The following is a 17513-nucleotide window of genomic DNA, read 5'->3' as shown; positions in this document are numbered from 1 at the left end:
GTTAAGAGCTGAGATTCTGGAGTCAAGCCCTGAATAATTGATTTCCTGGCTCCATCCTTGCTGATCATGCAGGTTTGGCCGATTTACCTAATATTTCCAAGCCTCAGCTTTCTCATATGTAAAGTAGGGACACAGAGGTGGTTCCTACCACATAGGGCAGTTGTGACAATTAAGTGAGAAAATCCATGTGAAGTGTAAGTTGTGGTGCCTAGCACAGGGTATGTATTTACTGGTACTGTTTTTCCCCTGGGGCCATCCTGGAAATGCTTATTTACACTCTATTTCATTATCTTGGTTTTCTTGCATCCTTGTTAGAAAAAGGCAAGTCATAGATAATAAATAATTATGGTTTTTTTATTCTTTATTTCCAAAGAACATATTTCCTTATTGATTTATAATATAGAATGATTTATAAGGGCTCACATGCGGAATTCAAGTGGACACTAAATTTCTCTGGCAGTGAAATTTCCTCTGGGAGAACATGGCAGTATATGGAGAAGTCAAATGAGGAATTTTTTTTTCCTTGCTGGTAATACCAATTCACATTTCTCAGTGTTTCTGGAAGTGTTTCTATTTGCTTATTCATTCCTTGATGATGAAGGATGCAGTATTCTCATTTGGAAATATATGATGTCACTGTAGATTTTTCCATTACTGTATGTTTAATATAATAAAGATATAAAATGCGCATGAGGACAAGGTTAAAAGCATGATCTAGAATCTGGGAGGTCCAAGAAGTTAATTAGGTGGCTCTCACATCTGGTGGGGAGGCACCATTGATTGAAATGTCTCTTTGGAGAATTTCCTACATTTCTCACCATAAAGTAAAGGACACTATGGAGAAGAGAGAGAAAGTTAGGAAGGGAAATAAAGCTCCCCAGTTATTTGAATTGTGTTGTATTTTTTTCCTAAAAGAGCGTTCAGTCTTTAGTTAAACACTGAGGAAGTACCGAGTCATTGGCTAGCAGCTGGGGATGTCAAGGTTAATAACGATCACCCTGTACTCTAGTTCCTCACAATGTAATAGAAACACACAAACCTGCTCTGATGAGGGAAAAAATGTAAAGGATGTAATTGAGGGATTTACATCTTATCATAGGACACTTTTTAAACTCACAAAAACTAGTTTTGTTTTCTAATGAGAGATGCCACCTGTCAAGTACTTAAGAGTTCTGAAATGTGTCGCTATAAGTCTTTTGTTTACTCTGAAATCATTCGCTGGTTAAATAGGTTCTGTATCACCAAAGCTGAAGAGACCCTGATTTGAGTTTGTAAAATAAATTGTCACTAAATGAATAAAAAAGGTGGGTTTTTTTTTTTTAATTAGCAACAGAGGTTTTCTTTTTCCTTTGAATAGAAGTCTGGTTTTTAAAAAATTGCACATGAGTTATTTTTCCATCGTACCCATCGTTGGTCTATTTTTATCTCCCCCTTAAGGCATGCTTAAGCTCAGGGATATGTCATTGGCTTAGTACATATTGATATTCTTTCTGAAACAGGATATGATATAGTATAATACTTGCATAATCAGGATTCTGTCTAGACTGGTGAAATTAAAATAGTGACAGAGCAAAAGGAATCTCTTTCTGAAATAGAATACTTTAGGAAACATTGCTTTACCAGAATATTGATGAAGCTTACAAATACGGAGTGGTATTTTATATCAGTATTAAAGTTAAGGTTTTAATATCTAGAATGCCTTGTTGACTTTTGTATAGTAATCTTATTGGCATTCATTATTTTAGACTGGCCTGTCAGAAGGTAAAGTGAAATTGGTTTTACCACTTATGTTGGATAAAGAGGAACCTCCAACCTAAGTGCATCTCAACAAAATATAAAAATATAAAGTAGTATGTGCCATCTGTGATACAGAAGAGGGGAAAGTGGTCACACTGCTTGTGTTTGGGGCTAAAATATAATCAATAAATGTTCTTTGATGACTAAGAAGCAAAACCAAATACCAGTCTTAAATCTCAAGAGTTTTGTTTCACTAAAGCCAAGTTCTTACATCATTTTGGAGCTCTGCGTTTGTTTAATAAAATAATTTATTCCCCAATTTATTTTTCTACGTATGTTTCCTTGAACAAACTACCAAGGAACTATTTTAAGCCAGGGACTGGTTTGATACCTGCTGAACTAGATCTCTACTTCTTTCATTCCTGGGAGGCCAGGAAGGGTGTGGAGACAGTGACCCTGTACTCTTAGGACCAGGCTTGACTGAATCAGTGGTTGTCCCAAGCAAATAAATGACTTTTCCCTTATCTCAGTATTCTGGAAATACTGGCTCTCTATTTCTACAAAGCAGAGGAAAGATTTACCATACAGCATTCAAATGAAGTGCAGAGGTTTTGAATTAACACATGGGTTGGAGCCACTACTCAGCCACACACCAGGTCTGTGATCTTGGGTGTAAAACTATTTACTATTTCTCAGTTTTCCCATCTATAAAACGGGCATAATAGTACTGTCTTTATAAGAACATAGTGAGGATTAAATGAATTATTATTTTTTATTTTTTTTTAAGATTTTATTTATTCATACATGAGAGACCCAGAGAGAGAGAGGGAGGCAGAGACACAGGCAGAGGGAGAAGCAGGCTCCATGCAGGGAGCCCGACGAGGGACTCGATCCCAGGTCTCCAGGATCACCCTGGACCAAAGGCGGCGCTAAACCGCTGAGCCACCTGGGCTGCCCAGATTAAATGAATTAAACCCTGTAAAGTCCTTAGCAGAATAGCCATCAAATGGTAAATTCTTGGAAAAATAGTAATACTTAATATGATTATTTAATTCATTTATCTGAAGATGATTTTTACATATTCCCTTTTAGCATATCTTAATTTAGAAATAATAGTGAATTATCTTCCATGGTGAAGAAAGCTTACAGTCCTTCTCCTTTCATTATAGGAAATAATGATTGGGTATCATTAATTTAACTCTGCATCCTCAGTTGGAGCTGTCATTTCCCACCTCTTCTTCAGAATTGTATATTGTGGGAACTTTAGCTTCACTTGAGAATCCTTGCAGCAATTTATATTCTCTTCATTCAGACCTCATCAGCCACCGCTCTATGGAAAAATACCCAAAAAACCCCATAGATAATAGGTGTGGAAATGACCCCACAGAAATGTGCATTGGTTTGCCCTTTCTCATATGAGAGGTCAGGAATAGGTATAATGGAAGGAAAAAAAAAAAAAGAACAAGGTAAGTCAGGTAGTTGAATCTGTTACAAGGATCTATCTAGATTTAAATCACAAAAGAGAATAAAAATGTTCAAAACAGCCATAAATCCGTATCCTTATGCTTCCTTGGAGATGTGGTTATGGCTCTCATTTCTCCCCTTGTTTGAGAGAAGGAAGATTGGAGTCAATAGAGCCATTATTTAAGGCAAGGATTGGGTGGTGAATAAGCATGGGGTTGGTAGTTCTGAGCCTCACTAATGCCCTACAGTCCCTTTTCTCTGCTCAGTCCCCAGGCTGAAGCTACTCCAAGCAAGGCCACACTGTGTGCTAATACCCCCTAGTACCACATTCTGTGGATTGTTGGCTCTGTATTCTCTGCCCGAGGCCGGCAGCCACTTGATACTGTTGTAGGCACCAGGATATTGAAATTCAGAAGCTCATGGTTGCTGATACATTCATTTTTTGGGGGGTTGATAGTCTTCCTGTTTTATTTATTTATTTGACTATAAATGGGATAACATTACCTTGGATCTAAATGATATCCACAAGTATTTATTGATTTGAATTAGTAACTGACCAATAGCATTTGTGTTTGTATTAAATTTGGGGACCCTGTATTTTCAAATGCAAGTTCTGTGGGGAGTTTGAGGTCTCCTTTTCCTTTGTGGACCAGTGCAAATTCATTTCTTGGGCCTTCTCTTTATGTTTTGGAGCATAACATATTAAGCCTTCTATTAGATGGTTGCCACTCAGGATGGTGTCCTTGTATGATGTTAATTAACTACTAAGACATACAACTTGAAAAACAATATTCTTGGATACAAACACAAAAAAGATGTTAGATCATGTTTTTTTCCCTTACAGCACCTGTTTCTACTTTTTGGAATAATAAGAATGATTTCATGGATATGGAAACCTATTCTTTTAAAAGTTAATTTTTCGCTTGCATGTATATTTATGTTTTCTGCTTTTGTAGTTGCTGATTTGCCAGTATTGTCAGAAGTGAAGCAAATGTTTATTGTCTTGGGCGTCCTCCTAATTAACAAGCAATTCTGACATCAAATGAAGGACCTAATATGTTTTGAGTCTAACTTAAGATGAAGAACAACTAGAAGAGTGACAAGCCCTTAGATATTAAATAATTTTCAGAAAATGAAACTTTTTTTTCTCTTGTAGTGAGAGATTTTTCTTGAGGCTGAATAGAAATGGACTTCCCAAAGCCCCAGATAAACCAGAACGACATTGCTCTCTCTTTGTGGTAGGTGGATCTTGTTTCATCTACAGGCGAATTCTTCCAATTGTACTTTATATTATTTAAAGGAAATGAAGTATTGTGAGAGAACATAGTGACTTTGCTTAAACTTTGTAAATAACACAAGAAGTATGGTAGTGCCCTGAACTCTGAATATCACCCTTCATAGACACACCTCTCTTCCTTTGGTGTACGTTAGAGCCTGTTACGCTCCACACAGCGTATGGTATTTAGAATGTACTAAATGTTTAAAGAATCAGTGAGTGAGAGATTAAAATAAGATTTTTTTTTTTTTAAGTATTATTTGACATCAGTAGACTTAGAGTGCTAAGTTGATTGGAGTGGTATTTTTAGAACAGGATTTGAATTATATACCTCTGCTACAAAATTCCATTAGGAGTGTCTACATTATCTTTGTCTTCTGTTATTTGTGGAAATAATGTGCTTTGACCTTTAATGCTTCTATATAAATTATGAGTTTTAAAATAATCATGCTTTTTTTTTTTTGCTTTTTGCTTTTTTTTCTTTTCATAGGATCTGGGTAGCAGCGAGCTAAGAAGAGACATCTATATCACTGTGCACATTATCCGAATTGGTAAGTTCAACATTTGTCAGTGTGATAGGAGCACAGCAGGGGGAAGAAATGCTGAAAGGTCTCTGTGTTGTGATTTCTTTGCTATCTGGATCAGAAAGAAGTGAAAGCCAGTTTGGAATCCCAGAAACACCGCATTTGGAAATTTTTCCCTTGCCTCTCCAAACCCACCACCAACCTCCCCATACATCACAAATAGACTTTGTTTTCTTTCCATAGAAGTCACGAGGTAGTCTGTTGTGCTTCTTTTTGTTTTATTGGACTCCCTAAACAGATTTGATTCAAAATTTGGCATTTGTCTTTTTAAATTCTAATTTCTGTTAACAGCATAAATTACTTTTAGAATCTGGATTTCCTACAAGTTTTTGAAAATTTTATACTAATTGACATGTTCCAAAGTGCAGGGTGCTACAGAGCATTATTGCAAAAAGTGCTACAACTTTAAAAAAGAAAAAAAGTGCTATAACTAAAGACTTAAGGGCTATGGAACACTGAATGCTATGTATTTTTTCCACTTTTATAATATCATCAGCTCATTAAAGGGTCTGAGAAGTCCTACCGGGAAATATTAAAATGCCTCTCTAACTTGGTTGGCCCTAGCTTTCTCCAAATTTGATTTGACCATGGAAACATTTATATAATGTAACATTTATTAATATCTTGCAGAGCACACTTTGGGTGTTCTACACCGAGCTTGCACAACAGAGCCAGAATGTGTTCACTTGTTTTTACCCATAAAATACCTCTAAAAGCAGGTATTTAATGGCAGAGGAACTAGGTAAAATGAGGAATGGTAAAGCCTACACAGTTTTTGTATTAAAGCTAACCAGCTAATACTGGAAACTGGTTCCCGCTTCTTCACTAACTGTACTATATCATTTGCTTAGGAATGCTTCTGCAGGATAGTAATATATTGCCAGGCAATCCTGCATAGTGATCTTTATTTTTATAGTCTTGTATCTTATGCATCTGATAAGTTCACCGTGCATCGAGAGACTATAAAACATGTTACTATCCTAACATAGATTTTCTATACATTTTTCTAATAAAAGTCAGTTCTGGGGACCTGTTTTCATTTTATGCTATTTTTTTATTTGAGGGACAGTTGAAATAAAAAAAAGTAAACATTTTTGTGTTAATTTTTTTTTATAAGTGAGTATATATGCGGAAAAAATCAGAAAGAATCCTTAAAAGGTTGGAAAAGTTGGAATGCATGCTACCGTGTATTTATGAGATGAAGCTTTTGTGTTCTCAGGATGGCAGGGGTGCAGTTCGTCAAGTAATTCTGTGTGTGTGTGTGTGTGTGTGTGTGTGTTTGTAATTCAAATTTGTAATGCCAATTGTTAGTGTAAAATGTGGCTTTGGATACCTTCCTGTAAACGTTGCATTTGAATATAATCTTGTATAGTATCGGGAGAAAAAGTATAGTACTTTTGCTTTCAGAACTTTTTAAAAGGTAGCTGAAGGTCTTTGGTGGTAGTAGCCCATGTGGCAGCAGGGCCCCGGGCCCTGTTCACCTGTGGCCCAGGTGGCTCTACTGCTGAGGAAGCTGCTTTCGTGTTACCAGTCATAGGGCTGCCTTTCAAATACATGGTCCTGGATTAGCGATTGCATTCTTTATTGAGATTTTTATGATCATTAATGAATGTTGAATCAGACATTACCTGTACCCCCTGCCCACCCACCCACCCACCCACCAAGTTTTGGTCAAATTAATCCTTCCCTGAGATTACCGCCAAAACTGCCTGATGGTTGGTCACATTTACTGGTTTGACATTTTGAGACTGACAAGAAATAAGATTGAAGGTAAGAAACGCTAAGAAAGGGCAAGACTTCATCTGCTGCAATGAAATTAAGGAGTGGAAGATTCTTGTCTATCAGGGGCAGATACTTCTTACTTTTTCTGGAGTGTTGCTTTAGTAAAAGGGCAAGCTGACCCTCACCGGTTGCAGAGAACAGGAGCAGTGGCACCTTGCCTCACAATCTAAGCCTGGATCTTTGATTGGTTACAAGAGGAGGAGAAAAAAAGAAATAAATAGTTCCATATCCTCATAGCCATCCTGCTAAAGGTTTTTCCACCTCTGTGTTTCTCCTTTTGGCTTTTAGCTGGTTGCTGAAACTATTTACTAAATACAGCTAGATATTTTTTACCTTCCCCACGCCTACCTTCCTTTCTGCTTAGAGAATTTTCCTAGAAATCTGACCAGAACCGTGAACTTTCATTAATTCTAGAGTTGGGAACGCCAAGGCTGGCATCATACAGTCTTTTCAGTACAGGACTTAGACCAAAGTTTTGGTGTTCAAAGAGGTGATGCCTGCCGAGCCAGGAAAGAAAACTTGAAATTGAAGGTCTGAGGACCTGAGTGGTGCAGAGGCTCAGGAGTGATGCTGACCTGCAGTTAGAGGGAGGGATCAAAACCTCCCTGCAGTCTCCTCTGGTTGTGAGGATGGCCTCCTGCATCCCCTGTACTTGGCTGTCCTCCCCCAGGCTCCTGCAGGGTTTTCTTTCATGCAGTTCTAACCAAAAGGGGCCAAAAAATTGGGATGATAGCTTTGCCCTGCATAAACTTCTAGGAATTTAGAGCTAGGAGAGTCCATGGGAATAATCATGGTGAGAGTTTCAGGGTTTTCTTGTTGTTTTTTAGTACTGAATTTCTTGTGTGATGTTAAAGGACTTTGAAATACTCCACTCAGAAATCTTCTAATCACTTAGTTGTCTTGCATTTGCAAGGGAATGATCAAGAAGGAAAAATAAATCATGATATTGGTAAAGATTGGAGAATATGCTTCATCCTAATCCAATCTGTAATAATATTCAAAACAGAGATAACCTAGAATTTTTTTCCCATTTAATAAGTCATTAGAGTTTTAAGATTGTCAGGTTTGTGAATAAAAGTATGATTTGTTGATAAATTCAAGTATGACATGTAAAGTATATGATTTGCCAGTGTAATTTATATTAAAACATGGATTGAAATTTAGCCACACGTTACAGCATCAGGTCATGAAACATGTTTCCTTGAATTTTGCACCTCTACAAAGCAACTGGCATGTTTTTTAGTTTTGATTCTAGCTGATAAAATGAGAAATTTTCATGCTGTTTGTAAGCATTTCCCTAAAAATGATGCATTGCCATGGTAGTTTTACTTTATTACCGATGAATGGAAGCCAAATTGGATATTGCCATCCTCCCCCACCCCCTTTTATTTTTACACTGTTTAACATTGGATTGGGGAAGTGCTGAAGTCCTCTAGATGTGCTATGGGAGAATTTTGCTCAGATGGAAAACAATTTATGTATCTGTTGCCAAGCATCTGGAAACAGATTTGCATATTTTTTTCATTATTTTTCTTCACATTAACTTGTTATATTTCAGCTTCAGTATACTTTCTGCTTCCTGTCTTCACAATAATCCACTGGTAAATATAATAATAAATTACAACAGTATCTCAATAATACTTAAAAATATATAACAAGTTGAAACTGTATGAGAGTGAAAAGCATCCCAGGAGATTTCAGCCATTGGCTGAGTTATAATCAGCCTGAGCCCTGGGTCAGGAAAGGGGCATGCATGCTCATTTGATCGTCTGTGCTTACTTGTTCTACTTTCAGGGAGTCTCAAACTTCTTCCTTTCAAAGGTATAATGTTTGAAATAGTTCTTTAAATATGGAAATTTTTTAAAAATAGAAAAATGAAACAGGCACCATTTTTGCATTTCTTAAGTCGAACCTTCTGGGTTACCTTGGTGAATCCTTGGGAGAGGGTTCCCAAACCTGGGATCAGCTCCAGTCTCCATGTTTTACTGGCGACAGCTGGAGCCCAGAGATTCATCTATAAGGCCAAGGTCACCCAGCTAGGTGCTTAGAAAGGAGAATCAAGAACTGAAGTAACATCTTCTGTGCCCTTTTACTTGCCTGGTTACATTTACTATGACCTCTGTATTTGTTTAAGGGGCACCAGTCAAATGGCCCCATGGGCCATCTTTGCTTTTCATTTGAACAGGTCGAATGGGAGCAGGAGAGAAAAAGAATGCCTGTAGTGTCCAGTACCGGCGACCCTTTGGCTGTGCAGTTCTGAGCATTGCTGACCTGCTGACAGGCGAGACAAAAGATGACCTCATCCTGAAAGTGTACATGTAAGAAGCACGCACACCACAGCAGGGGCTGGGGCGGGTGCAGAGGCCCATGTGCACCCTCCGTGGTGAACGCTACTCCAAGGAGGGTGATGGAAGAGCAGGGAACGATTGGGTTTATGAGCCAGCCACTCCCCCAAAACTCAATCTGGAGACTCAACTACAAGCGAGCCCACAAACCACCATTCACCAATCAGAGGAGTTATGAAATTAAGAACCCAAGAGTATAAACAGACTAGCAGTTGGGTGGACCATCTACTTCACAGAGTACCTTCTCTGAATTAAAAACCTAACCTGTCTTTACCTCCAGAGAGTTCATTTGTTCTCGGAAAATGGGAATAGTTTTTAACATAACCTAATTAGAATTAGGAACAAAAAGCCCAGGTAGGGGATTTCCCTCCTATTTCCTATAATATTAGTTGGCTAGGTCTGCCCAGCGAAGTCCCACAAAGAGAGAGGCTGAAGCAGCAAAAGTGGATTGTCTCAGTCCTGGAGGCTGTGAGTCTTAGGTCAGGGTGATGGCTAGGTTGAGGCTTCTGAGGGCTGGCAGGGACAGTCTGTCCCTCTCTTCTGGTTTCTGGTGGTTGTTGGCAGTCTTTGGTGTTCTGTGACCTTTAAACGCACTACCCAGCCCCTGCCTTCATCTCTGTGTCCACATCTCCCCTTGTTTAAGGGCATAGTTATATTAGGTTGGGGCCCCACCTCAGTGACCTAATTTTAACTTGATTACTTCTGTAAAGGCCCAGTGTCCAAATAAAGTCACATTCTGAGGTACTAAGGTTTTGGACTTCATGATTCTCTCTTTAAGGGAACACACAGTTCAACTCATAGCACTCCACTAAGAAAATCTCTTAATGTATTCCAAATCTTAAATTAGGTGATTTTTTTAAATGCACATGGCTTCAGATCACCCCACCCTGAGCATCTCCCCACAGCTTTGGAAATTGAGAGTTGACATACAGGGGTGTCCCCACCCTGGGGTGAGGGAGTTGGATAGGGGGGTGGGATGGGGCTTCCTCATTCCTGATTTGAGGACCATACTTCTGGTCACCTCCATGAGTGAGCGTGCTCTAGTTTCGTTTCTGTTTGTGGAGCTGATATACCCAATCGATGCCAATAGTTTTCCTATGTTGGCTTAATACAAGCAGCTCACTGCCTGTAGGACATAGACTTCAAATTGCTTTTTGACCACTGCTGGAGGGTGTCATGGATTTATCCAATTCTCCATCCAGTGCCCCCAGGACCTGTGCCACACATTTGCTAATTAGTTGACAGAGATTTGTCTATAACCTGTGGTTTAGGACCACAAACTTTATCTCTTTTTTTTTATCTCTTTTAAGAGGGATAAAATCTGTGACCTTGATATTAAACTTGAAAACTTTGGGTGAAACTAGTGGGTAGAAAACTCACGACTCTTTTTATCATGTGGCAGCCCTCAATTTCCATGACAATCCTCTTCCCACATTCTGGTGATCATAAAATATAATGTATTTGAAATAATTCTGGCGAGAATGGCCCCTATTTAATATGTGCTTACTATGTTCAAGGAACTATTAGGCATTTTCCATGTGTCATGTCACTTTATCTTCATGACATACACATAAAGCAGATGCTGTTGCCTCTGGTTTCCATGTACGGGGACAGAGAGGCTGGATAATGCTCCAAAATCACTTGGCTAATCAGAACAGGAACCAGATGTGAAATCAGGAATATCTGACTCCAGAACGCAAGCTGCCACGTACCAGGTCCCATGCTCTCAGGTGTTATTTGACACCGCTGTCTAGTGATGTGATAATGATGCTGTTGTGTAGCATTGCTTTTTAAGAAAACTGGAATTCCTTAGAAACCCAGTCTCATCCTTTCTTAGAGTAGTCTTTCCAGGTGTGGCTAGCAAGCACTATATTTATCTTGCCACTGGGAAAACAGGACCAACAGTTGCATGCATCACCCTTGGCTATGCAACCTGCTGAAAAAGACCCATGCATTCCAGCTCTGCCTATGGAAGACACTCACTCTCATAAAAATAAATTGTATTTCTCTTTGTGGTTGTCACTATCTGTTTTTTTATAAGCATCAAATAAGGCTTTCGATTATTCTTGTTGGAAGAGAGATCCCCTTGAAAATGCCAGTTCAGCAAATTATGAATGTGTTTCAGGAGGAATGCTAGCCAATCAAAACAGTCACTGTAGATGAAACAGAAAGTGTGATTTTAGTAAAACATTTTAAAGAAGTGCCTGTTAGAAACAATTTGGAAGAAATTTCTATTTGTTAATATGACTGAATCCCTCACCCATCTGGGACTCGAATATGGAACAGTAACAAATACCTCATCTGAGCCCGGAAGATATCTCAGTCACACCTTTGAGCTTTGATTTTACGTAGAGTTTTGTAGGTTAAAAGCATGAATCCGGGAGTCCGTTCACTAATAGGAAGTCTCTTCCTTTCCCGCCTGAGCTGAAATAAGAAAACTAGAGGCCGAATATACTAAATTGCAATTTGGTATCCTGCAGCTGGATGGTGGGATGGTTTCATTTCATCTTAATTTCTCAGCCTTCCAAGATGCCGTGTTCTGTTTGGTACCCTACTGTTAAGTGGCTCGGAAATGCCCTCCATCATGTACATCCTGGAAAAGCCTATGGTAATGAAATAAATATGTAATCGAACTGTGAACTCTCAGCCACAGACAAGGAACTTACCGTGGAATGCTTTGACTGATATGTATAGAAGCTTGATATTCACGGCCCTTAGGAAAGGATCATTTGTGGCTAATAGAAGTAGTGATTTACATAGTCAGATGAGGGAGGCTGTCCCCGGCTAACTGAGGCAGTCATGGCAGTAAGGAAGGATAACCAACCTCAATATTTAGGGGCCATTAGGAGTTGCCAGTCAGAGGGACTTCCATCCATTCATTGATGCAGCTCATTAATTTTTCAGCACCCTTGGTATTCAGAGTCCCAAGGGGGACACATGTCCTAGATCCATTCCTCAAGAAACCTTAAAAGTTTCCTGGGTGAACTACAGCATGTAAAACAAAGATGACATGAGCTAGCAAGTGACAAGAGCTAAAAGAGCAAGATACAGATGGCTATGAGAGTAAGAAGATGGAAAGATGCCTTTTAACCAGTAGAGGAAAAGCTGGGGAGCTTTGCTTAACTTTTCAGTGCAAGGGTAATTTTTTTAAAAGATTTATTTAGTCATGAGAGACACGGAGAGAGAGAGAGAGAGAGAGAGAGGGAGAGGCAGAGACATAGGCAGAGGGAGAGGCAGGCTCTTCACAGGGAGCCCAATGCGAGACTCGATCCCAGATCCCAGGATCACAACCTGAGCCAAAGGCAGCCATCCAACCACTGAGCCACCCAGGTGTCCAAAGGGTAAATTTTAATTATCCTCTTTCAAGTAGTGTTAACCTCAGTTGCATTTTGCTTGCTTTGTTGCATTCTGATGCTAGCCCAACTTGGTCATGTTGTTGTAGGCAGAGACCCACTAATGAGAACTAATTCATGGAGCATTTACTATATGTCAGGTGTTATCCTAAGCCCAGAATCATCTTAAACCCAAGCTTATTTAATTGTAGTATATTAACCCCATTTCACAAATGAGGAAATCAAGGCACAAGGAGGGTAAATAACTTGCCCAAAGAACGTAATTTAGTTATTGGGGAGGGCTCAGATCCAGGGAGTAGCACGTTTCATCTGCACTGCCTTCTACTGTGTGCGTTAGTTCTCTGAGATTTTGGGGCAAGGGGGACTCTCATAAATTGTTCATTCCTCACAGCCACTCCTGGCATGAAGTAGGTGGTCATGCATTTACCAGATATGGGCATCCTGCTCATCCTGGGGCAATTATGCTATCACTGACCAGTTTGGGGGAGTTCCCAAGGAGATTTAAGGGCGTACATTCTGATGGTTATTCCAAACAGAACAGGTGTGCTACTAAGGCCATTGTTTGATCTCATCCATTATGGAAGCTTAACCGAGTGTCAATGTCTTCATAGGTGTAACACAGAGAGTGAGTGGTACCAAATCCACGAGAACATCATCAAAAAACTGAATGCACGTTACAATCTGACGGGCTCCAACGCAGGTGAGTGTGTGGGACTGGCTGACTCTCCCTCCGCTTTTCATTTCAGGCCTTTTATTTTATGTATCTGTGTAAGAAGGAGATGAACTGCACTTTGTTTTTCTCTGCATTCACTTTGTAACTTTAAAAACGTACAGTCAACAATCTGGTACGTCTCCCTGTGCTAAGATGGGCTTATAGCTATAACTCTATTTAAAGTAGCTCTATTTAATGTATTCTGTTCTGGTTTGAAACAAGGCAGAGTATGTGGATTTGTTCAGTAATACCAAGTGGTGAGGCCTCTGAGTTGTTACCAGTCACTAAAACCCAAATGACACATATGCTTGGGTTCTTGACCATGGTGTGGAATAGGGTTGATGGACGGAAGTTAGGTCCAAGAAAGACATGCTTCCCTGCCTATAGCTGGGAGCAGAAAGACGTACTGGAGAACAAACATACAGGTTCATGTGTTGAAATCGGCTAGGGAGACAAATGGTGTTGACTGCAGTTTCACGTACAGAAAAATGTATGCACGCGTAGTAAGAGGGGGAACTGAAACAGAGCATTACAAGTTATATATGATACGTGGTACGTATTCTTAACCTGGAAACCTCATAGATACTGCATCATACAGCATATATAGTGACATTTTTATGTTTGGTCAGTGGACAAAAACTAGGTGAATATTCTTAGCTCCCTGTCCCCCCCGCCCCACTTCAAATCCAAGTTGAAGCAAAACAGACTGTGTAGCTGTGTGGTTTCATTGGCATAAGAAAAAACTTGACATTAAGTCATCTATTAGAACTGAATGCATTATTTTTTAAGACTGGTTTTCAAAGTAACTTGAGTATAGATATTTATGCCCTTGTCCAACCTTCCTGGTAATCTAGAACAAGAATCTGAGCTCAAACCACCTTTTTTTCAGCCCCGTACACATCTTACTAGGCCACACCGACCCACAAAGAAAAAGTAACCATAGACAGAAACTTTCTGCTTCAGTGAGAGTCCTAAGCATCGACAGGTCACACATGTGGCAGCATTCAGGTTGTTATGAGTGGTGAGATCACCCTCTCCTCCCTTTCCCAAGAGTTGGGGAGGTAACTTGAGTTTGACCTAATTCACACAAAGTCCTCCATCTACCGGCTAAATAAACAAAGAGACTTGGAGCAGTAGAAGGCAGAGTCCCTAAAGGGTCGGGAAGAGATGGTAGTAGTAGTATACAAGGTGAAGTGATAAGATACTTTAGAATCTGGTATGTGTATTTGTCTTCACCTTTTCTGGTAAAGAATTATAACACTAGTTGTGTGCAGACCACATGATTTATTTTAAATGTACGCCTGGTAAGATGGCAAAGATACCACTTTTTAAAAACTAATGCCAAATTCGTTGGCAGACTTCTAGGCAAATCCTGGTTAGTTTTGTTCTAAACCTTCTGGGGTTTCATGATACCACTGACTATTTTTTATCATTAATTACCCTCTAAACCTGTGCTGTCCAGTTCATTGGGCATTATCTACATGTGGCTTTTGAGCACTAGATACAAGGCTTACAGCACTGGGATTGAGGTGTGCTGTGATTATAAAATATGTACTGGGTTTTGGAAACATGGTACTTTAAAAAAATGTAAAATATCCCATTAATAACTTTTATATTGATTACATGTTGAAAGATAACATTGTGGAGATAATGGGTTAAAATACATCACTAAAATTAATTTTGTTTCCTTTTACTTTTTAGCATGGCTACTAGAAAATTTTTAATTTCACTGGTGGCTCCAATTGTATCCCTATTAGATAGTGCTGCCCTGGACTTAAAGATTTTTTCCAGGGACGCCTGGGTGGCTCAATCAGTTAAGCATTCAACCTTTGATTTTGTCTCAGGTCATGATCTCAGAGTCATGAGATCAAGCCCCACAGTGGGTTCCTCACTCAGCGCAAGTTAGCTTGAGATTCTCTATCTCTCTGGCCCTCCTTCTCCACATTTGCTCACACTCGCACAGGATCTCTCTAGCGCGTGCTCTCTCTCTCTCTCTCTCTCAAATAAATAAATAAATCTTTAAAAAATTAAAAAAAAAATTTTTTTCAGTTCTTTCCATGCCTCTTCAGGATTCCTACTCCTAATTTGCCTGCATTTGCCTCCTTATGAATAAACAAATCCCTGACCTTGTGATTTTTTTTTTCCCATGGATTACTTTCTCTCACTACCATCACAGATGTATTCTTGCCTAAGCAGTGTGTGTTGGCCTGCCCCAGTAGATTTTTTTCCCCCCAACTCCTTATTGACTCCAAAGCCTTTCCTCTTCCACTATGCTTCATGCAGAACAAAATTCCTCTGTTCTTGGATTGTTTGCGCATATCGTTGTCCAGACTCTGATGTGATTCCCAGTTGCCTCTTGAATCATGGTGGAGTTCTCAATGATGCGCTTTGATTTATGCCTCCAGATAGATTCCTAACATCACTGATTCTATATCCTGTGAGGTCAGAGTTCCAGTAAAGCCAAATTGCACATTTCTCTCTGCTTATAGATGAGAGTCATCTTAAAGAGAGGATAGCCTTGGGATGCCTGGGTGGCTCAGCAGTTGAGTGTCTGCTTTTGGCTCAGGGCGTGATCCCGGGGTCCGAGATCGAGTCCCACATGGGGCTCCATGCGGGGAGTCTGCTCCTCCCTCTGCCTGTGTCTCTGCCTCTCTGTCTCTGTCTGTGTCTCTCATGAATAAATAAATAAATCTTAAAAAAACAAAAACAGCCTCTAAGAACTTTGCCTGAGGAAGTAGGATGTCCTAAGTTTGAATCACCATTTTACTGGGATAATAATAATATCATCTTCTAAGGATTATCAGGGAGAAAGCATATGCAAAGTGTGTTGGATTATTGATAGGTTAGATCATTGACCAGGCCTTCCTACTTTGTTTCTTTCATCTTGTCTCTGCTGATTTAATTGCTAAGATCCCTCCCTTCTTTGAAATTTAATTGTTGTCCTTGTGATTATGCAGATTAACTCTGAAGGAAGGACAGCACAATTTATTTCCTTGGGAAGTTCCTGGAGCTTAGACATGCCCCTCTATTCCATGTGATCTGTCAATCTTATTGACCTACGGACCATTTATCCTTGCTCCAGAGTGAGACTACCAGTTAGTGACATCTAAACCACCATATTCCCTGAGAGTTCCCTTTTCTGTTTACAACCATCATACTGAAATGAAAAACTATTTGCTGCATCTTTGGAAAGAGTGAAAAGAACCATTGTACTGTAGAGCCCTGAATGAAAGGTTTTGCCTTTAGCAGAATCCATCCTCCTCCATTTTGTTGCCTACTGTGATACTTTGATGCTGAGGCAGCCAGATTTATGTGCTTTATACTTGGCTTCTGCTGCAGAGCCCCATCTATCCCTGTTCTAATGGCCACTCCTCTCCGTTCTTTTCCTTTTAAGCCTGAGCCTCAGCCAGCTGCCCACAGCCAACATCTGTCTGCCTTCCACTCTTCTGGTCTCTCCACTGAAATTTCTACCCTTCAGTCTTGGTGGATCACTCTCCTTCTTGTAGAAAACAGTTATAAGAACAGAAGAGAAATAGGAGTTGTTTGGCTTTATTTTTGAAAGGGAGACCCTTAATGACTTACTTAAAAATAGTGGGGGAAGCAGGGTGCCTGGCTGGCTTAGTTAGAAGAGCATGTGACTCTTGAGTTTGAGGTTGTGAGTTCGAGCCCCACTTTGGGTGTAGAGGTTACTTAAAAATAAAATCCTTAGAAACAAAAAGTGGGGAGACAAGGGTACACAAAATTGAAGTTGGAAATTGGGATACCTAATGTTCAAACTATCACAGTGATTAGATCTGTTGACTTACATAGTTTTCTCCTTGAACCACGGGATTGTTGATTAAATGGAAGCAGTGTGGTCAGATGTCTTCAAGAAAATTGAGTTCATTCAGTAAAGTATTGTTTTTTTCCTGCTTTCCTCCCACTATTCCTTGGTCATTGATACTAAAAAAGAAAAAAAAAAAAGAACTTTGAAATTAGTTTTCAGAACAAATTCTACCAACAAATTTCCAGGCCCTTTATGCTTCATTGATGTCTTCCCTATCTCTTGGAGTTGTAATCTTGTCCGTTAAATAGTTAAAGGGATTTGTCTAGTTAACTGGGTTTTTTTACCCCCTAACTAAGACTTATGTTGCAAAGGCACATTAATCACTATCTTTGAGTTTAGAAGCTGGGAGAAAATTGCAAGTGATCCATTTATCTTTTAAAGATGAAGAAAAAAATAATTGAATTAACATATCTCTCTGGTTGGATTTAGTTAGG

The 17513-nt window shown here is 39.5% G+C and overlaps 1 protein-coding gene across 5 annotated transcripts in view; it reads left to right on the top strand.

Moving 5' to 3' along the window:
• The window catches only part of DOCK4 (dedicator of cytokinesis 4), a 412270-nt gene that overhangs the window by 227119 nt on the left and 167638 nt on the right, over positions 1 to 17513 (top strand). For all 5 annotated transcript variants that reach the window (XM_055314619.1, XM_055314621.1, XM_055314620.1 and 2 more), the window contains exons 9-12: positions 4358 to 4439; positions 4968 to 5028; positions 9029 to 9161; positions 13153 to 13241. In XM_055314619.1, coding sequence (XP_055170594.1) covers positions 4358 to 4439; positions 4968 to 5028; positions 9029 to 9161; positions 13153 to 13241 — 365 coding nt within the window. The remainder of the gene's footprint in view (positions 1 to 4357; positions 4440 to 4967; positions 5029 to 9028; positions 9162 to 13152; positions 13242 to 17513) is intronic.

Source organism: Nyctereutes procyonoides, unplaced genomic scaffold (genome assembly GCF_905146905.1).
Source record: "Nyctereutes procyonoides isolate TBG_1078 unplaced genomic scaffold, NYPRO_anot_genome, whole genome shotgun sequence".
NCBI classification, from domain to species: domain Eukaryota; kingdom Metazoa; phylum Chordata; class Mammalia; order Carnivora; family Canidae; genus Nyctereutes; species Nyctereutes procyonoides.
Note: the sequence above shows the minus strand (reverse complement) of the source record. Positions and strands in the feature narration are given on the sequence as shown.